Source organism: Antedon mediterranea, chromosome 10, assembly GCF_964355755.1.
Source record: "Antedon mediterranea chromosome 10, ecAntMedi1.1, whole genome shotgun sequence".
In the NCBI taxonomy this organism is placed as follows: Eukaryota; Metazoa; Echinodermata; class Crinoidea; order Comatulida; family Antedonidae; genus Antedon; species Antedon mediterranea.
Window position 1 is genome coordinate 17,024,539 of NC_092679.1, and position 21,484 is coordinate 17,046,022.

The window sequence follows — 21,484 nt, forward strand, 5'->3', positions numbered from 1 at the left end:
GCGTAATTAATAAGATATAATTGATTCATTATCGATGCGTTATACAATTAAATTATGCGTAATTATTGGAAAACAGAATCTAAAAAGCAAACACCAACATACACAACACAATATGAGTTTGACAAGAAATGTTATTGGATATATTGCGTTAATTTTTAACATTTACTTAGATTGTAAGTTTTTAATTTTAGTAAGTTTGTAAGTTTTTTACTGTATGTTTTTGTGTATTTTCAATTAGGCCTACGTTCAATAAAGGTCAAGACAAAGTAGAAACGTATTTGAAAACGACGACGATCAGCAACAGTGGTACGTCATACTTACAACAACCTGATTGGGACTTTGAAAGCTTCAATATCAAATGTGAAATTCTTTTAAGACTTCTAATAACGCTATCAAAGGTTAAAACCTTTGATAGCGTTATTAGAAGTTACTTTTATTCGGCTCAATTGTCTGGTTCTCGAATCTAACTCAAAGGGGAAAAAACCAAAGCTAGCTAAAATTGTAAAGTTGGCCTCTTATTTCACTTCATGGAAGGGACATCCTAAAAACTGTCAATACAATTCGTCAAGATCCCGATCACCCTCTAAATAAATTCTTTAAGCTTGGCTAAACTGAAAGACTGATTACTCTGAATCAAAACACTAAACGGTGCCGACAATCAGTTTGTTTATAATTCTATTGTTGTATTTATATCAAATGTAATTAAATCAACCAACCAAATTTCATTAATGTTGTACCTTGTTGTAGAAGATGACAATAAGATTATAACTATGTAAACAACTGAGTAGTACCAACAGTAGAAAGTACGAATAGGAAAGGAACGTTCACACGTACGGTCGCCGGATTCGATGAGGTACAGGTGTGTCAAGACTATAGTACAGGCTACGATATACATTCACACACTTGCGTTTTGTACAGGTAATACTGAATCCGATAGTTAGTGAACGGTTCTATTTTTAAACACTACAGCAGGCTGACTATTATTACGATTATTTATCCGGCCACCGGACCGGAATCCGGGCTATGTTTAAAACCATTTTTAAACGATAAGGAAGAAGGCGTGACTAAAACTAAATTAATATTTCAGATACGACTGCTTCTTGTGATGAGTCGTTTCCAAGTATATATGATGGCGATTACGATGACTGTTGGAATGATTGGGACAAAGAAGTTGACAGAGGGTATGTTTTTCTTGTATGACTACCAACAATTTTTTTTTTATCAACTACCTTTTTAACGTGGGTACTGTTTCTTGTTTTTGAATTTATAGTTTTATAAATTTTATCTGACATAGGTTTGGACTCTTCGTCAGCTTACTAATTGGTGCCTTCGCCTTTACAACCGTTGTAGTTATTTTAATTGTGGTTTGTTGTGTATGCTACAAGCAGAATCATCAAGCACCACATAGCAGTGAGTATAAAAGTAACCGTTAAGCATATTACTGCAGTTCTTTTCATGTACTGCAGCAGCGTGCAAAATCACATCACTTAATCTAGGCCTACATGTAATATAAACTTCTAAATAATATCACTACGAAAAAAAAAACACGCACTGTGGTTCGAACCGATGTCTACCGAAATGGAAAGTTAAAACTTTAAACAATCAGAAGACACGATACTGCATTATGTTTATTGTCACTAGACAAGATACCGGCCGATCATGTGACAAAATAACACATTTTGAGACGATTTTAATATACGGTGACATTTCAATAATACATAATATTTGGTTCTTCAGGTACACAAACTCACATTGGACTATCTGTCATCCATCCAGCACCACATGGCCACACCGTTTCCACACATGGTCATCAAGTTTCTACACATGGTCACACAGTTTCATCACATCTGCCATACCAACACAACCACGCGGCGATGACATTACATTTTTCCCCACCAGCATACAACTCGCTTTCACTTGGACCGATGTCACCGGGCTACCAGTGCTATGGTCAGCCTGTACAGCCTTCTTCTTCTCAATTTCAGCCTTCCTATGGGCTACTTGTACCTCCATCGAATGGACAACCTGCAACTCCGTCTTACGGTTCTCCATCGCCAGTTTTCTCTTGTTCACCGTCTCCTCAACCGGGTTCAAATACATCTAATGGTCCTGGTCCACCGGCAGTGTCGACTTAGGGCCAATTTACACAGACGAGCGGTAACGGTAAGCGGAAAACCACGTTGCTTGTCCCACGTAGAATTGTATCTATCCAGTACATTAGGAGAACACTCACAGAACCAACAAGATAACAGTCCTCTTAATCCTTCCGGAGGGACGATGTTTACAGCCAATAGCAAACACAATTTTTGTATTCGTTGTTACGTTTTCTGAATTCAGAGTCACTCTCTGTACCTTTGTTTAAGCAATTTAAGATGTTTATAGGCCTAAGAGTTATATAAATTTTATGTATTAAAATATGTTTCATGTCTTTCTAATTTGTTTCCTTTTCTGGAGGCAAACCACTTTTATTTCATTTTAACTTTAGTAATTGGTATTTTAAGAAATGTAAATAGATCTGTAAAATGTACATGATAAAATTTAGTATACAAAGAATAAAAGTATTTCTTATTGTTGGTTAGAATCTGTAGATTACCACATCATCAACTTATATCGATAACACACACCAGCACCAAGTCTATATTTATTGTCTTTTTTATATAAGTTCATCAGTCGACGTTTCGATTTTGTCAGAAAGTTTAAAAGCTCAAGTAGTACACGTATGAAACGCCATGTGTGCCAAAATACTTATCTAATTACTAATATTAAGTCAAAACTCCGTCTGGAACCCAGACTAACTAGCACCCTGAAAACACAAGATTTTTAATGACCCATTAAACCCAATACTCATTGCTCAATTGTCAGGGCACAAATAAATGGAATAATTTACCAAGTGATATCAGATACTACTGTGTAGTTATAAGAACTTCTCTGACCAGTCGAAAACTCAAACAAAAGTTTCGTAATATTTTTTACTGTACACTGGGCTATAAAGGTTTATTTTGTTGTTGTCATGGTTTTCACAAACGCATTGAGCACTTTCTGGATATGTGCGCTATATAAATTTTATTATCTTATCTTAAAGGTAGGCAAAACGATGGTTATATTTTCTAGTATAAAGTACTTTGCAAAATCCACACTACATTTTTCTTTGAGTGTCTGTATAAAAACTATTATAAAATCTTATCAAAATGTACTAATAATAAAATCTGTTGATATAAATTGTTGTTTGCTTAGTTAATTATTGCATTTCTTTGGCAAGTTTTATAGAAAATTTCAAACATCCTTTTTCATCCAAACCTGAAAAGTTATCGGTGATTGGTTTATCGTTGGTGGTGGTGGCGGTGGAGGCACTGGTGGTGTTGGTGCCGAAGGTGGTGGTGTTGGTGCCGAAGGTGTTGATATTGGTGCCGAATGTGATGGTATTGGTGCCGAAGGTGATAGTGTTGGTACAGATGTTAGTAGTGGTTTTTGAACTTCAGTATTTTCACAAGAATTTGAAATCAGTGAGTCTTGATAAGATACACCATTATCATCTGTGCCTAAGTTGCTTTGCATCTGATAAGAAAATATAAACAACTATGAAAACAAGATAAATCATATATGATTCCACCAAACTTTTGAGTTAAAATCACGATTGTGAGGCATTTTATAAATAGGAATACTGCTTTAAATTGTCTTCCCTATTCACCTCATCAGAACAGAAAACCACGCCTAGAATACTTATATAACAATAGGACAGGTTGTATATCCTATCCTATATGGTTATTTTCAACAAGCTTGTGTAACACAAATAAAATCCCAAACTATCAGATCAATAACTATTGGAATGTATGATCAATAGAAATGTTTTGCCCGCACTTAGCTAGCCTTTAAAATGAATTACCTGTGCTCCAATAGTATTAACAGGGTTGCAGACACTGTAACCAAGATGACTATAGAACCTCTCCTTGTCTTTTGTTGATAGATATATTGTAGTAAATCCTAACTTCTTACAACAAGTTTCAGTCAATTCCATTAGGATCCTTCCAATGCCTTCACCCCGTCTACACTTTGGCACGACAACTATAAAAGAATAATTTGAATCCATAATAATTATCTATGACAATCTATAAGTAATAAATATCTAAAAAATTTACATTTAGTTCTTGATCATGAACTATTACACCTATATTATTTTGTAATTGTTAATTGTGTATTTTTCACTATGGTATCTGAATGAATAGGCCTATGCTTACCTACCAGATTCAATAAGTACACTATCTGGCTGACCCATGACCTTTATTATTCTGCTATGTCCAACTGTGCTCGAGGACTGGGTACAGACATCTACTTCGACCAATGCGAAACATACTGGTAGGGAGTCGTTGGACTTTTTTAATGAATGTAATCTGAAAAAAAGTTAATTTGTTTAGTAATATGGCAAAACAGCAACCGTAAATTAGATGTCCTTGAAACACTAAAAATACAGGGCATAAAATATTATGAAAAAGCGGATTAAAACTATAATTAGGCCTATATTAAATTGCGGTTTTAATGTCACCCATCTCCAAGAAGTCCACTAAAATAGGGCTAATTAAAAGGACTGGCCATAACATATGCAATTATAATATAGTTTATACAAATTTTCCGACAAAAGTTTAGGCCTAGGCCATAGGAACGCGTTTCTAAACAAAGTTCTCACCTTGCGGAGTGACTGCGCGGCCACTCACTATTCAGTAGTTCTACACACGATTCAACTAGGCTTAGGCCTAGGCCTGTATCATGGAGAGCAACAAGATCATACCGCCGATTATTTGGTATTTTTAGATAACTGCATTTTTTAATCATCGTCTTAACTATCAAATACTGTTTAGAAATAAATATTTTCGTGGTTAAATCATGTCATAAAACAAATAAACACAAGGTTAACTTTGTAAACACAGCAGAATATCGCACATGTCAACAGCAATCAGCAACTATTTCTTCCAAGGTCACACGACAAATCATCCAGGGTCGCAAAAGTATAGAGTGCGCCCTTCAAAATATTACGTAATAAATATTCTAATTGTAAACAAAATAAAAATTTATTCTTCAGAAAAAATAGGTTAATGTAAAGTAATTTTATTTCACGAGTTTGCAGAACATTATTTATTATGCGTATACTGTAATAGTACACGTACGTATATGTTTGAACATCGACTGTGTTTGACGTCAGGTTGTGTCCGGTCCATGCGGCCGCGGCGTCGCGTTTAAGCGTCACGTTAGCAGCGGCATTCGAATAAAAAAAGAAATTACGCACATTTTATTGTTACGCCCATCCAATTTAATTGAGAAACAAAAACAAACACAACCAGACCAAAATAATATTCAACAGGTTACGCATACAACTTTTGAACCATATTTTGACTTTAAAATGACGGCAGCAGGTGGTGATCAAGAGCTTCTTCAGGTGAGAGACAACAGCCAAAGAATGAGTAATGTGGCCTTATTTTAATGGACCCTAGACTAGAGTTAGCTCCAGTAATTTATAATTGATCATTCTTACTTTTAGAGTAACCAAATCAAATTATCAGCGGTCAACGAATCAGCTTTTAAATATCACGATGAAGGTGGAAAATCAGACTCTAGGCCTATACGAACTTTCCTTACACACCGTCGTCGATGTTCAAAAAGCACTTCGTCGGTAAACATCAAAGATGAAGATCAAAGTGATGATGGCGACGCACCTGTCAAGGGAAACCCATCTGCAGTCACACGAACTGGAAGCCTGCCAGAAGTAAATGGGTTACTCAAATGCAAATCAAACGGCCAGCTCCGTGATTTCATAGTAGTATGTCTTATAATATTATTTTAATCTGAATAAATACACTACAGTAAAGGATACTTAGGCCTGATTGTTATAAGGGAAATAGGACATGCATATTAAATATGATATGCCTAGGCTAGTCATATTTGGATGAGCAGCATAACATCAAGCTCTCTCACGTAATAAATACGTATAAATTTGATAATTAAACAATAATTTGAGGTAAATCTTTCCTTGAATTTAATTGAAATCTGAAGAAACTTTTCCACAACATACACAGCAGTAGTCTTACTACACTATTACGTAATGTGTAATTGCAAAAAGTGGTCCTGTATAGTGTTCGGGAGATTTCAACCAAGGTCTTGCATTAAGAAAATCAAGTTCAACAGAATGTGACCAACAGCTTTTATACAATTTATTTTATATTCTTTTACAATTTTAGTTAAAAGAATCAAGTTGTCCAAAATTGGAACAGGTAAAAGCTGCCGATAATTGCTATAAAAAGTAAGATTGTTATCTTCACTATTATGATAATATCATCATTTATCTCTATATTATCAATGTAAGTTCAATGTGGGAAGAGTTGCTTTACACCAAAATTCACCAACAGACATTACTGCTTTTGCATGCTCAATGATTATTTTTTGTTCCAATTGTTTAGTCTTGGAGATTTACGAATGCCTCGTGTGAATCAAGAACGTAAAGAGTCTGATAGCAGCTCAACTCAAACAATATCTACACTAGTGCCTCCCGATATCAGTACCTTTGCAACTCAGCCAAAAATAAACAGTCCTCCTTTGAAATCTCGTGGTAGGTCCAACAGCAAGGGCTCGGAATATCGTAACAGAAGTTTTAAAAAGTACCGTAATGCATATATTTCAATGGTAATCAGGTGAAGAAAAGCAATATTGGTTGCAGTAACGACAATCATGTAATAATAACTTAGGCCAAATATGAAAATGAATTTAAATTTTTTTTGGATAGGTATTTTAGAAAAAGAAAAGATAATGCTTCTTATTGATGATTACCAGAAAAATCAAACGACACTCCAGGAGCAAGTAAGTATAAATTGTAAATATAAATTTATTTTAAACCAATACAAGCGAGGTACCAGTGAATTAAATTATAGGCCCGCGTGAACGCACCAGATCTAATTTCAATCTAAAGATTCCAAAGACTTCGGATCTTGTGTGACTTCAGTTTCCACGTCTTTTTTAACGGTTGATTGATTTCTTTGTTGCTGTTCCAGTTACGCGAACTTCAGCAGCAATGCCAGGAAAAGGAATTCCATATGAAAAAGATGACGGAACAACTCTGCAAGAGCATGGTCAGAAATACGAAACTAGAACATGAAAGAAGTAAGAATTATTAAGGTCATGTGGCTACATCTCATGGAGTAGGGGTTAGATATCAGTTTTCAATAGGCCTACGTTGTTCTTTTTTTTTATTACATTTGACAAAACATGCACTGATTCAATTTCTCCTTTTCAGTTGATATATCTTTCTTTTCTGCCTTACAAACATCATGATCAATTTTATCGATGCTAGATTGGACGGGATTGTTTACAATTTATTCATCTCTCTTTCCATTTTTGTTTACGTTTATTTCACCTGTTTTTATAATGAATAATTGTGTTGATCATTTGATAGCAATAATGCAATCAACTGTAGAGAGACTTTCCAGTGATCAGCATGAAAAAGAACGAAGACTTATAGCCACTGAAAAGAACCTGAGGATGACGCAGAAAGATCTATATGAAATAACAAGAAAAAGGGTAATGTTTTTTTTTTTCAGGTCATTTCCACTTAACCTTGTTCGTACTACTGTGTGAATATGAGTGTTTTTCTCATTTCTATATACATTAATCTCATCTGTCGTCCTGCATTAGTTTACCTCCTACAACTACTACACTTTCGCCAGTGATTTTTAAAGAATCGTCCTCCTGTACATTATGCAAATTGGATCAAACTTCATATCCACGTTATTCCATGGAAGAGTGAAATTACTCATTACATTGTAATTTCACTCTTCCCTGGTATTCTATACCTGCGCCTTCATCAATGCTTGATCTTAAAAGATACAGCTAACACGAGGTATATGTTAAGTGGGAATAAGTAGATGTAAACTTACTTTATTTTGTATGGTATTAGGATAAGCTGAAGAAGGACTACCAAGAGCTGTGTGCAACGCAGAACACACTGGTCGAAAGTAGCGTGGCACCGTTACATGATAAAATAAACAATATGAAGGAAGACCGAAAAAAACTTCGTCAGAAGATAAATAAATTAAAAGATTTGCTTAAAGGAAAAGAGGTTAGTTGAATGGTGTTTAGAACAACAGAAAAAATAATAAACAATTAAAATAAACAACAAATAATTTTATACAATGTAATTCCATTAAGCATTGTGAGTTTGAAATTTGTCGAATCTCTTGTATCATTTTGTACCTGTGTTTCAACAGTGGAAATGTTTCTAATTTTTCCAATTTGTAGACAAATTGATTTGATTTCTTTCTCCCATTTCTACGAATGAAACAACACTTGTCACATTTTTTCTTTTGTAGTCCTATGTATGGACACTACTGTTAAAATATATAAATATTTTTTTTCTATTTTATTTTTCATTTTCTTCGAATCTTTTTTACCGAAGAATCGAATAAATTACACGGAAAACAAACTACTCGTAAGTAACCATTTATCATTTTAGTTAAAAATATTACGTTGTTTTCTATATTGTGGGCAAAACGAAGTGTAAACACGATGATCTAAAAACCCAAGTTCACTGAATCAATATGCACATGTTTACAGAACCATGATTGTCACACGTTGACCATTTATGTATTGTTAATAATTTTCAATAATTCCATTGGTTGGATGATTCTAGGCTCACAAAATTCTTCTTGATACTTTGAAACATGTGGTATCGCCAGAACCATGTGATGTGACTGACCAATTTGGATCAGCGTTGCACGAGCAGGCAGTGGACAGTGAGGAGCGCACACCTGAACAAAACTACTCCAGAAGACATTCAATTGAAGGCAATCGGGATGAGCAGAATAGTAGTCTTCACAAATCTAAAAGCAACACTCCAACAGAAAGAGGAAAGTCACACACACGAAGCAGATCTAGTGGTAGTCGTCAACGAAAACACGTAATTGAAGACAATTTAGAAAACAAAGAAAAGTTGTTCCGTGACGAGAACAGCAAACAAGATCATCTGTTCATAGATGACAATCCGGAACAACAGGACATTTTCAGTAATGCGGAGGAACATAGCAGTCTTCTTAGTGGGCCTTTAACTTTTTTACAATCGGATACAGTAGAGGTGTCGTCCCTGTTTAAGGAACTTGTCTCCTATGATTTAAGTGGGTCACCGAATGGTGCAAATGATTTAGCAGAGGGTCTATTGTTAAGAAAGCAAGAATTAGATAACCATTTTATGAAAGCAAGAGATAGGTAAGTGAGTGTGGTATCAACATCGTTTGCAAATAACTTAATTATTTGCAAGTAATTCTAGGCGACAGTCTGGCTATCGTTGTAGCGCAACGCCTAATACTTGCGTATTCCTTGAATACTTAAGCCGGCACACGAGCCCGTAATTAGAAAGTCACGGAACCAATTCCAATTATATCAAATTTCATTACCGTTTAATTACATACTTGATGTAACATACATGCAGCAACTGACCTAATTATTTCGCAGTTAATTCCCATCGTTTTACTCAACATTATAGATATAGTGTTTCGAGTATTTGTATATTTACACAAGTAAATATAAAGTTACGGAAACCCAATAAAATTGAATAATGCATCTTACGCATTGAATTACATAACGTACACGGTCTAATTACAAGATACTGCACATAAATAAACTTCTAAAATTATCATACACCATTACCTTATTAAAGTCAAAATATATTTAAAATATAATAAATAATATTGTTTACATAATTACATTAATGTCATGATATTTAAATACAGGCATGTGTTTCCCACAAAAGAAAAATATATAGTTTGCGTTGAATGGCCGATTAACATAGAGTTCACCAGATAACCTAGTTGGCAGGGTTATTACACAGAAACACAATAGTCAAAAGTGAGCCAAAATATCGTGGGAGTGGGGATTAAAATTACATTTCTGCAAAATTGTTTATTGTTTGCATTGTGAAAGGTCTTGGCAATATGTTTACGTGGTCCAACGAGACGGGTGCTTAACATTTTATGAGAATAAGAAACAAGAGCAGAAAGAAATTCTGAAAGACGCCTGCGCAGTGCAGGACCTTCGAAATGCGATTGTGACCCAAGCTGTGGATTATTCAAAGAGAAAACACGTATTTAGAGTTAGGTAAGAAGTGCTATAATTATATATAGCTATTAGTAACATTGATAATTGATTATATACCGATGACATCCAGTGATATCGAACGCGTCAACCAATGACGTCATTTGCTACACACATCGTCTGTTCTTGTCTCCTGTAAGGCGCGATAATGCCCGATGATTTATATCTTTGGGAAAACTCATCATTAAGAAGCTTTTAAATCGATTAAAATATGAATCAAAACCAATGGAGGAAGATTTTGTTTCTTCATCAAGCATATTATTTCCATTAAAATATGCAACGTTAATTTGCTGTATTTTGTTTCACTTGCTTCTGCTTTATATAAATTCAGCAGCAAACGTAAATTTGGTAATTAACTGCAAAGTTAATACCGGTTTCAGACGTGCTAATGTAACAAAGTGTTACATGCATATCTCCCAGGATAATTTTCCGAGTTACAATGCTTTCACACGATAGTTTTTCACGGTGGTAATTTATGCAAGTGCCATGTAAGAACTCATCAGAAATACTACTGTTGTTATGTACATCGATGCAATCTTTACAGACTTAGCTGATGGACACTGTTGTTACATTTTGTATTTTTGTAGTGTGAATTGGTAAATGTCTCCTTTTCATCAGCACTACTTCTCATTGATGTCGTTTCAGCAACGTTGCTTTCGTAATAGAGCGGTTGTTTATTTGCTCTTCATTTCAGGTTTGCAAATGGTCTCCAGTATTTGTTTCAAGCCCAAGACGGCCGAGAGATGATGTTCTGGATCTGCAGCATGGACAGTGCTTCGAAAGGAAAGAGATTCCTACCAGAAGGCTCTAATCTCCTCCAGCCGCAGTCAGGCTCACCGGGCAAGGTCGACAGACTGCATCAATTCATCCGAGGTGGGATTTCCGCTCTGGCAAAAATGTAATAACATAAATTATGAAAGATAGTTGTATTTTTAGTAAACTTACAAATTGATAACAATGTATGCCTTCAATATGTCTTTAAAATGATATGATATATTTTGAGAAAGAATAAATTAATTTAAAAAACCAATGAAATGATTAATTCCTTTAGTTTTTAAAAAATAATTGACCAATTTTCAGTGGATTAGCCAGGAGCGAGATGTCAATGAATCAGACCTTTATTTGTAGGTAAGTTCAGTTAGTTTGGTATCCTTGTTTCGTCCTCCTTCGGACAGGACAAATTAATTCGGTAACTAAGAGAGCAGATAGGGCATATTCTCCCTACCTAGAAAACTTATCCCTGTCTGCAAGGTTTCTACAAATCTCTCTGCCTCCTCGGTCAAGTTTCTACAAATCGTCCCTCTTCCTTCTCGTTCAGGTTTCTACAAATCTTCTCTCTGCTTCTTCGGTCAGGTTTCTACAAATCTCCTCTCTGCCTCCTCGGTCAGGTTTCTACAAATCCTTCCTCTCCCTCCTCGGTCAGGTTTCTACTAATCCTCTCTCTTCCTTCTCTGTCAAGTTTCTTCAAATCGTTCCTCTTCCTCCTCGGTCAAGTTTCTACAAATCTTCTCTCTGCCTCCTCGGTCAGGTTTCAACAAAATCTTCTCCCTACCTCCTGAGGACAAATCTTTTCTTTGTCTGCAAGGTTTCTACAAATCTTCTCTCTGCCTCCTCGGTCAGGTTTCTACAAATCTTCTCTCTACACCTCCTCGGGCAGGTTTCTACAAATCGTTTCCCTGCCTCATGATTCAGATTTCTACAAATCTTCTCTCCGCATCCTGATTCAGGGTTTCTACAAATCTTCTCCGTGCATCCCGATTAATGTTTCTACACATCTTCTCCCAACCTATTGGGCTAGGTTTCAACAAAATCCACTCCTTCCAGGAGTTTCTACAAAATCAGCTAAAACACAACAGTCAAATAACCACTTGTTTTTAGTTTAGAAAGCTATTTAATATTTAAATGTATAGCTCTGTGCAATCAATGACTTTGCCAAAAAAATTACCTGAATATTTCATTTTTATTCACTAAATTATACAATAATATATATAGAAGACTATAGTGTAATATACAAAACTCGTAGAAGAGCCAACAACAAAGATCGAGTGTTTCCTATCGACCAAAAATGCCTTTGTTCTGTACTGATCTCTTTCATTATTTAGTATTATTACAATATTTTACTGCAATTTCATTTTACTAGTTATAATACATCAATACTGAATACTGTATTTAGGTCATTTTTTTCATAAAGGGTAGACAAGAATACATTTGTAAAAGTTAAAGCCTCGCGCACACAATTGAAAAAAATATTTTAGCAATGATGGTACCAAAGAATCTGTACCCAAACAAGATATTTTAATCAATCTTGTTGATACATTTAATCAATCTGATTGAATGAATCAATCAATCTGATTGAATGAATCAATCAACCTGAATGAATCAATCTGATTGAATGAATCAATCAATCAATCTGATTAAAAGAATCAATTAATCTAATTGAATGAATCAATCAATCTGATTGAATGAAAGAATCAATCTGAATGAATCAATCAATCTGATTGAATGAATCAATGAATAATGAATCAATCTGATTGACTCAATCAATATGATTGAATGAATCAATGCATACTGTACATAATATGTTTAGATTTTATTTAAACTTGAGGGAGATAGGTACATTGAAGACAGGACTACAGTCTTCATTTCAAATCAATTAAATCTTGTTATATAAATTTCTAACATGTCATTCAATTTATCCCTTAAATTCAGACTACTTTTAATCTAGACTTTTTATACAGAAAGATTTTTTTTTTTCGTTTTTCTTTTTTTTCATGCATGCTTGAATAAAAAGTTTACAAATTGTATGATGGTTACAGTTTTCATATACATCCCTGGTTATCTCATAAGCAAATGCCTATAACATGTAATAGGACATTTTTGTAATAGTTAATGTACAAAATAAAAATTCTATTGTGAGGGAGTATGTTAAAAAGAGGATAACTATGGATTTGTGCACAGTATCTAAAATCATTGGTAGCGCCAAGTTTAACAAAGGAATAGGGCCTTTTGATGTTGTGACATAGGACAAATACTAAAAAGCAAGAGCTGGGATGGTGCTATGACATTACAGTTTCCAATGGAAATAGAGTAGCAATATTGTCAGACAATGCATATCTTTTAATCTTTACATGAAAAGTGTTCCTTATCGTTCAAACATTGACAAGGTTTTTTCACATTGAACTAGGTTGGCATGGTTTTAATTTGGTGGTTTACACTATCTGATTAAGCCAGCTTTATTCAAGGGATTAAGACTGTGCGTAAAACCATTTCATAGCAATTCCCAGAGTTTAACATAGGGAGCTTTACCAATCAACAGTAGAAAGATAGCTTAAGATGGCTACTCAACCAAACCGAACCTATCTCACTGCTGATTGGTTAGCAAGCACACTCAAGTGCTTTTTATGCTCTTTTGCTTTGGAGTCGTTGGTGCTTAAGTCCCTATTATTATCGGCGACACCAATACGTCAAATTATACTGTTTAAATGAAGTCTTCTATAAAGAATCCCTCTAGTTAAAGAACATGTTATCTATGGAGGATTAGTATCAATTATACATACTAATGCAATTCTGGGGACAGAAACTGTTAATACTATTATCAACCAAAAAGTAAAAACAAGACCCTTAATAATGCGGATGCCGAATCAATGAATGTCTTACAAAAAAACTGTCAATTCTGACATATATAAGGCAAATAAGATAACATATCCAGATATTATATCCAGAAATTTATAATTAATGGGATGTTAAGTCTAAATTGTTTGACCATCAATTAATGTACTGTACAGTATATAATAACTTTTGATGGGTTTTAATCATTATTAAAAAAATGTTAAGGTACTTTAAGCTATTTCCATTAGAAGAAAAATTCATATCTTTTAATATTCACAGTTTAGTGTTAGTTGAATGGCTGTCGAGGGCATTCTGAAATATCAGAAACCTAATTATATTATTTCACAAATTTAGAATGGTAAATGTAGGTCATATAGATGACACGTAATTCACAATCAAAGTTAGTGATCCAAACAGTCACCTTATATGCGAGGATTGATGGTACTTGTGACATGACTATCCAATACTGTTGGCCTATTAGTGTTCATTATGGAAATAGTAGTACCGGAATGTGATGTTTATACCAAGTTTATAGAACATAAAAATATATCTAGGAATACAACTTTTCACTATTACAATCTCAAAAAGAGGTAGATTTATGTCATCACATCTCAAATAAAAAATTCAGGCATTTCATTCGTAAAAATTTATATAGATCTTTAGCAAATTTCACACACTCTTTACACAGCGGCTATCATCTCCATCCCATATGATTAAAGTCACACACATTCTTTCCAAAATATTAAACCAAAAAGATATCACTTTGGAACCCAGACAAATACATCATTGTACTACAGAAAATGTTGTCAAATATACGTGTGTGGCGCACCTATTTATCAAGACCACATATAATATACTGCAACACAAAAATTTATGTAAAGTAAACATTTTTAAATTTGTGGTACACAAATATTTACTGTGAATCTTTATTTTGAAGCATCAGTATATTTGTGACAAAAAAACAAACAAAATTATATATACTGTGGTAGTACAACGTATTATTGCCACACCTAATTTATTTTGTATACTATTATATATTCATGACACACTAATTTCTCTGTGTCATTACTAATTTATTCGTCGGGAGGGAGCCAGATGGTATAATACCTAACAGGCGGTGAGTGCAGTGGAGTCCTCAACTGGTGTCATGGAGTTGATAGTGTTCAGAGGTCTGAATGAGAAGATGGCTGGATCACACAGAAGCCTTGGAGGAATGCGACTGTTGCAGTTCGACACACTCTGAAGGAAAAAAAAGAGAAAGAAATTTAGAAGACATGAAATGTACTTTTTATTTTTTAAGTTTGAATTTTCTTGAATACCCAGTTGAAACCCCTGGTTTCAACTGGGTACACTATCATGTACATTACAGTGCCAGATACACAATGTTGACATAGGGTGGGGCCTAACAATTCTAACAAGGCCATATACTGTACATGGCTGCAGTAAAATCGCTACACGACAGAGCGTAGCGATTCTATGGAAACGCTAGAATTTATCGGGGATCTAGTACGCGAGCGCTAAATATTCTTTGGTACGCGTATACGATTCATCGCCGACACAATCGGCAAAGTTAAACATGGTTGAACTTTGCCGATTTGACTGCGATGAATCGGTTGCGTCGGCGACATCTGCGTGTGTAGCGATTTGAATGGAAACGCTGTAGCGACGTGTAGCGATTTTAATGGAAACCAGGCTTTAGTGTTTTACCGACCAACCGACCGACATAGCTGTAGAGTCGTGTTTGGACGCGACTAAAAATGTACTGAAATAACTATTCTAACATAACACCCTGGTCGGTTGACAGAGAATAGCTGTACATTTTGAATGTAAATGCAACTTTTAAATTAAATATTAATCACAAATATTGAAGAATTCTATTTAAATAAATGCAGCTTTCAAATTCATGTTAATTATAAATATTGGAAAAAATCTATTAATAGTAGTATTTATGACTCATGGCTGTCATTAGCAAATAAATTATCAATTAGTTAAAGTACTAATTACCTATTACACTAATTAACTAGGGTCACCTGACGCAGGTGAAATACAAGTATAGCATCATCTATTACAGTATAATATTAACACAGGTATATTTTGTATGGAGGTCAAACAAACAGAGCAATTAAAATCAATGTGGAATATGCTAGGACTGCTTTTTTCGAATAGAATAGTCTTTAATAAATATCAAGCCTTGGTAGATAGAAAGCAAGCATAAGGTCTACCGTAACAGCATGATATGGCATCCAGGCAAGTTAATTGAGATTAGGTGCCTTGATGGTTAAGATTTTCATCCAGGGACCTATGTTAATAATGTTCTATCAAATATAACCCACGCTCATAATGCATCATGGAGAAACAAGTAAAACCACACTCACTTTAATTAAATTACATGATCTGGAAATATCTTACTGAAATCTATACAAGAAAGGTAATAAATGAGACTGTATAATAGATCTATAGAGAAATAACACCCACATAACACCAACAAATTTATGTTTTTATTTTTTTTTTAAACAATGTTGGAAAAAGTAATTCCTGTTATTCGGGGACTATCAATCAGTATACTTGGTCTTAAATTCTTATTATTTAAATATTCACACACAACAATTGATTGTAAATCACAACAGCCAACTTCATTTGTTGTCAATGCATAAAGAATCCAGATAATGAATTCCATAAGGGTGGCAAACTAGCCATACAAATAGAAATAATAAGGTATTTAAAAGAAAAGTAAATATAACCATTGTAAATTTATTTAAGGCCATCGTTAGTGTATGGTAAATCGTCCCTACTGTATTATGCTGTATGATAAATATTCCTTCTGTATGGTAAATGGTCCCTATATACTGTACTGTATGGTAAATGGTCCCTATATACTGTACTGTATGGTAAATGGTCCCTATATACTGTAATGTATGGTAAATGGTCCCTATATACTGTAATGTATGGTAAATGGTCCCTATATACTGTACTGTATGGTAAATGGTCCCTATATATACTGTACTGTATGGTAAATGGTCCATATATACTGTACTGTATGGTAAATGGTCCATATATACTGTACTGTATGGTAAATGGTCCATATATACTGTACTGTATGGTAAATGGTCCCTATACAGTATTCTGTACTGCACATGGTAAATGGTCCCTACAGTATATATGGTAAATGGTCCACACTGTACTGTACATGATAAATGGTCCCTATATACTGTATGGTAAATTGTCCCTTTGCACTGTAGTGTACAGTATGGTCATTAGGCGCAGGAGCCCCGGATAGCGTTACGAAGTCGTTAACTCTGTCAGCCCATGGTCAACCCAACTAATGTGTTTTTCCCAAGGACAACTTATCAATAACTAAACTTTGTCACCACCCATAAGTGTGCTGTTCATTTCCTATTGACCAATGAACACCAATGTAACTGGAGCTGAGTTTCTTGCTATTCGACCTTGGGTGCAAATTATACAATTAATTGATGTTAAGGCCACTGACTACTCTTTTCTGTATAGAAACACTGAATTGACTGAATAATAAGAAAACCCTTCAACAATTTCTACTACTACTTGATATGGTGTTATACAAGAACTATATTAAAAGAATTGAATGTATGGAGAATGAAAAGTTAAACGTTATAACTTATATGTAAAACATCACTTAGATGATATCTATCAGATATATCATTTTCTAAAAATTGTTTCATTAGTTAGAATAGATCACGGAAAACCAATACCAATACTGATCTGGACTCGGAAATTCAAAATGTAGCAGGCAACGTTTCACCAATGAAAACTTTCAAGACAAACAAAGTATCATAATTATCATGATATCCATTTTTATTTAATAACGATAAATGGATATAAATATTTCGTCTTTTTTGTTATTTTGTGATGGAAAATATATTGAGTGAACATTGGCACTGAGCTTAAATGTTCCCCGTCCCCTTAATGTCCGCTTTATAGGAGTGTCCCCTCAGTAAGGATTTGCTGTTTTTCCCCTTAATAATAAATTATGATGTCCATCTTATCCTCTCAATTTTAATGTGCTACACCCGATAATAGAATACACATCTAGCTCGTGTGTACTTTAAAGAACCTAGTACATCTTTCGAGACGAGTGGGGGGTTACCCCGGTGTATTAGTACATCACAGCCACTGATCACCAACTGAGCCCCCTGGGAGACCAGTCTTTGACTGAAGAGGTTACCCAGTATAAATATATATTTCAATTCAATTCAATAGAATAACTGTACAGTAGGCTCCCATTTGATGCAATGCGTTACCCAATGTGCTCAATTTGATTGTGCTACCCAAATCCATGCTATCCATTTGAAATAATTTGCTATCCATTTGAAAGAATGTGCTACCCGATAATCCGTATAGAATAATGTACAGTACAATTATATCCATTTGATTGTGCTACCTAATGTGCTATCCATTTGAAATAATGTGCTATCCATTTGAAAGAATGTGCTATCCATTTGAAAGAATGTGCTACCCGATAATCCGCATAGAATAATGTACAGTACAGTACTATGATCCATTTAATTGTGCTACCCAATGTGCTATCCATTTGAAAGAATGTGCTATCCATTTGAAAGAATGTGCTACCCGATAATCCGTATAGAATAATGTACAGTACTATATCCATTTTATTGTGCTACCTAATGTGCTATCCATTTGAAAGAATGTGCTACCCGATAATCCTTATAGAATAATGTACAGTACTATATCCATTTGACTGTGCTACCTAATGTGCTATCCATTTGAAAGAATGTGCTACCCGATAATCCGTAGGCTATAGAATAATGTACAGTACAATTATATCCATTTGATTGTGCTACCTAATGTGCTATCCATTTGAAATAATGTGCTACCCGATAATCCTTATAGAATAATGTACAGTACTATATCCATTTGATTGTGCTACCCAATGTGCTATCCATTTGAAATAATGTGCTATCCATTTGAAAGAATGTGCTATCCATTTGAAAGAATGTGCTACCCGATAATCCGTATAGAATAATGTACAGTACTATATCCATTTTATTGTGCTACCTAATGTGCTATCCATTTGAAAGAATGTGCTACCCGATAATCCTTATAGAATAATGTACAGTACTATATCCATTTGACTGTGCTACCTAATGTGCTATCCATTTGAAAGAATGTGCTACCCGATAATCCGTAGGCTATAGAATAATGTACAGTACAATTATATCCATTTGATTGTGCTACCTAATGTGCTATCCATTTGAAATAATGTGCTACCCGATAATCCTTATAGAATAATGTACAGTACTATATCCATTTGATTGTGCTACCCAATGTGCTATCCATTTGAAATAATGTGCTATCCATTTGAAATAATGTGCTATTTGAAAGAATGTGCTACCCGATAATCCGTATAGAATAATGTACAGTACAATTACATCCATTTGATTGTGCTACGTAATGTGCTATCCATTTGAAATAATGTGCTATCCATTTGAAATAATGTGCTATCCATTTGAAAGAATGTGCTATCCATTTGAAATAATTTTCTATCCATTTGAAAGAATGTGCTACCCGATAATCCGTATAGAATAATGTACAGTACTATATCCATTTGACTGTGCTACCTAATGTGCTATCCATTTGAAAGACTGTGCTACCCGATAATCCGTATAGAATAATGTACAGTACTATATCCATTTGATTGTGCTACATAATGTGCTATCCATTTGAAATAATGTGCTACCCGATAATCCTTATAGAATAATGTACAGTACCGGTACTATATCTATTTGATTGTGCTACCCAATGTGCTATCCATTTGAAATAATGTGCTATCCATTTGAAATAATGTGCTATCCATTTGAAAAATATGTGCTATCCATTTGAAAGAATGTGCTATCCATTTGAAATAGGCCTAATGTGCTATCCATTTGAAAGAATGTGCTACCCGATAATCATAGAATAATGTACAGTACTATATCCATTTGATTGTGCTACCTAATGTGCTATCCATTTGAAATAATGTGCTATCCATTTGAAAGAATGTGCTACAGTATCCATTTGAAAAAATGTGCTATCCATTTGAAAGAACGTGCTACCCGATAATCCGTATAGAATGCACAGTACAGTTATATCATCCATTTGATTGAGCTATCTATTGTGCTATCCGTTTGAACTAATGTGCTGTCTGTTTGAAATAATTCAGGTTTTTTTTTTAAAATATGGTTTGCTATCCATTTTAAACGTGCTAAACAAGTTACATATTTGTTGAAATAAATTTGCGGTACACCACGTAGGCCTATATTAGTTCTGAAAAGAACTGTTGAGTTGCTTGACGTTTCGATTTAGGCCTACTCCAAAGTCAAAGTCTCCAAAGCTATTCCATCATGTCGTGTTCGGGGAATCGCCCACAAGTGTTTTCTGTATGGGGTTCTGTATGCTATTTGTTAATGATGTACAAAAAATGAAATGAAAAATCATATTAATTATCGGTATGTACGGAGAGGAAGCTCGAACAAGACGAAGCGCGAAACAAATAAAAGCGCAGCGCGAAACATCTGAAATGATATACAATTTCTCAAAACATGAAAACACAGAATATATTATATTAATATAACTTTTTAATATTTCCAAAGGCTCGGACAAGGAAGAAGGGCCTTAAAAAACTGAATTGCTATATGTTAGACCACATTTCCATAACTTTTCAAAACTCATCGAACCCTCTGCTAGTAGGCCTAATTAATATAGGAGCGTATCGCCAAATCATTAGAGAAAAAAAAACATGGCATGAAGATGTAATTAATCAAACAACGGCCAAAGAATACCAACAATTTTAATTTAGGTTTCGATTCGTAATTACTAATGTGGTGGACTAAGCCTAGTTTGAAACTATAGTGACCATTTATTTTAGAAAGAAAGATAGACAAATTTGTTTCCATCTCCATGTTATTGTTAATACCAAGGCACTTTTCAATTAAAATCCATTTGAAATAATGTGCTACCCGATAATCCTTATAGAATAATGTACAGTACTATATCCATTTGATTGTGCTACCCAATGTGCTATCCATTTGAAATAATGTGCTATCCATTTGAAATAATGTGCTATTTGAAAGAATGTGCTACCCGATAATCCGTATAGAATAATGTACAGTACAATTACATCCATTTGATTGTGCTACGTAATGTGCTATCCATTTGAAATAATGTGCTATCCATTTGAAATAATGTGCTATCCATTTGAAAGAATGTGCTATCCATTTGAAATAATTTTCTATCCATTTGAAAGAATGTGCTACCCGATAATCCGTATAGAATAATGTACAGTACTATATCCATTTGACTGTGCTACCTAATGTGCTATTCATTTGAAAGACTGTGCTACCCGATAATCCGTATAGAATAATGTACAGTACTATATCCATTTGATTGTGCTACATAATGTGCTATCCATTTGAAATAATGTGCTACCCGATAATCCTTATAGAATAATGTACAGTACCGGTACTATATCTATTTGATTGTGCTACCCAATGTGCTATCCATTTGAAATAATGTGCTATCTATTTGAAATAATGTGCTATCCATTTGAAAAATATGTGCTATCCATTTGAAAGAATGTGCTATCCATTTGAAATAGGCCTAATGTGCTATCCATTTGAAAGAATGTGCTACCCGATAATCATAGAATAATGTACAGTACTATATCCATTTGATTGTGCTACCTAATGTGCTATCCATTTGAAATAATGTGCTATCC

General features: G+C 34.4%; 3 protein-coding genes across 6 annotated transcripts in view; 2 read left to right on the forward strand and 1 right to left on the reverse strand.

The window, feature by feature from the left end:
• Positions 1-86: 86 nt before the first annotated feature.
• LOC140061171 (uncharacterized) lies at positions 87-2,628 on the forward strand. 3 transcript variants are annotated; one of them, XM_072107651.1, is made up of 5 exons: positions 87-173; positions 748-918; positions 1,088-1,181; positions 1,295-1,410; positions 1,738-2,628. In XM_072107651.1, exons 2-5 carry the CDS (start codon positions 849-851, stop codon positions 2,133-2,135), a joined length of 678 nt encoding a protein of 225 aa, XP_071963752.1. In that variant the 5' UTR covers positions 87-173; positions 748-848; the 3' UTR covers positions 2,136-2,628. The 3 variants fall into 3 exon arrangements, with proteins under 3 accessions (XP_071963752.1, XP_071963754.1, XP_071963753.1); XM_072107653.1 differs by lacking the exon at positions 748-918; XM_072107652.1 differs by lacking the exon at positions 87-173 and having other exon boundaries at positions 285-918.
• Positions 2,629-3,162: 534 nt separating this feature from the next.
• Positions 3,163-21,484, reverse strand: part of LOC140061169 (N-alpha-acetyltransferase 80-like) — a 32,278-nt gene continuing 13,956 nt past the window's right edge. The window contains exons 1-4 of one of the 2 annotated variants that reach the window (XM_072107650.1): positions 4,682-4,937; positions 4,240-4,388; positions 3,884-4,062; positions 3,163-3,555 (exon numbers count right to left, since the gene is read on the reverse strand). In XM_072107650.1, coding sequence (XP_071963751.1) covers positions 3,274-3,555; positions 3,884-4,062; positions 4,240-4,388; positions 4,682-4,827 — 756 coding nt within the window. In that variant the 5' untranslated portion in view covers positions 4,828-4,937 and the 3' untranslated portion in view covers positions 3,163-3,273. Of the gene's footprint in view, positions 3,556-3,883; positions 4,063-4,239; positions 4,389-4,681; positions 4,938-14,841; positions 14,974-21,484 lie in introns of those variants that run through there. The other variant, XM_072107649.1, reaches the window with a different exon arrangement.
• LOC140060339 (uncharacterized) lies at positions 5,299-11,507 on the forward strand. The gene is made up of 12 exons (XM_072106498.1): positions 5,299-5,428; positions 5,531-5,809; positions 6,228-6,289; positions 6,447-6,595; positions 6,770-6,843; positions 7,035-7,143; positions 7,436-7,560; positions 7,937-8,098; positions 8,435-8,467; positions 8,669-9,240; positions 9,955-10,128; positions 10,820-11,507. The coding sequence occupies exons 1-12, from the start codon at positions 5,393-5,395 to the stop codon at positions 11,025-11,027; spliced, it is 1,983 nt and encodes a 660-aa protein (XP_071962599.1). The 5' UTR covers positions 5,299-5,392; the 3' UTR covers positions 11,028-11,507.

Bases quoted from the DNA above. Each gene is read 5' to 3' on its own strand.
- LOC140061171 (XM_072107651.1), top strand. From the start codon at position 849: ATGAGGTACAGGTGTGTCAAGACTATAGTACAGGCTACGATATACATT. The intron at 1,182-1,294 runs GTATGTTTTTCT...TATCTGACATAG, and splicing joins GACAAAGAAGTTGACAGAGG to GTTTGGACTCTTCGTCAGCT. The intron at 1,411-1,737 runs GTGAGTATAAAA...TTGGTTCTTCAG, and splicing joins TCATCAAGCACCACATAGCA to GTACACAAACTCACATTGGA.
- LOC140060339 (XM_072106498.1), top strand. From the start codon at position 5,393: ATGACGGCAGCAGGTGGTGATCAAGAGCTTCTTCAG. The intron at 6,290-6,446 runs GTAAGATTGTTA...CCAATTGTTTAG, and splicing joins GCCGATAATTGCTATAAAAA to TCTTGGAGATTTACGAATGC. The intron at 9,241-9,954 runs GTAAGTGAGTGT...GCATTGTGAAAG, and splicing joins TTTATGAAAGCAAGAGATAG to GTCTTGGCAATATGTTTACG.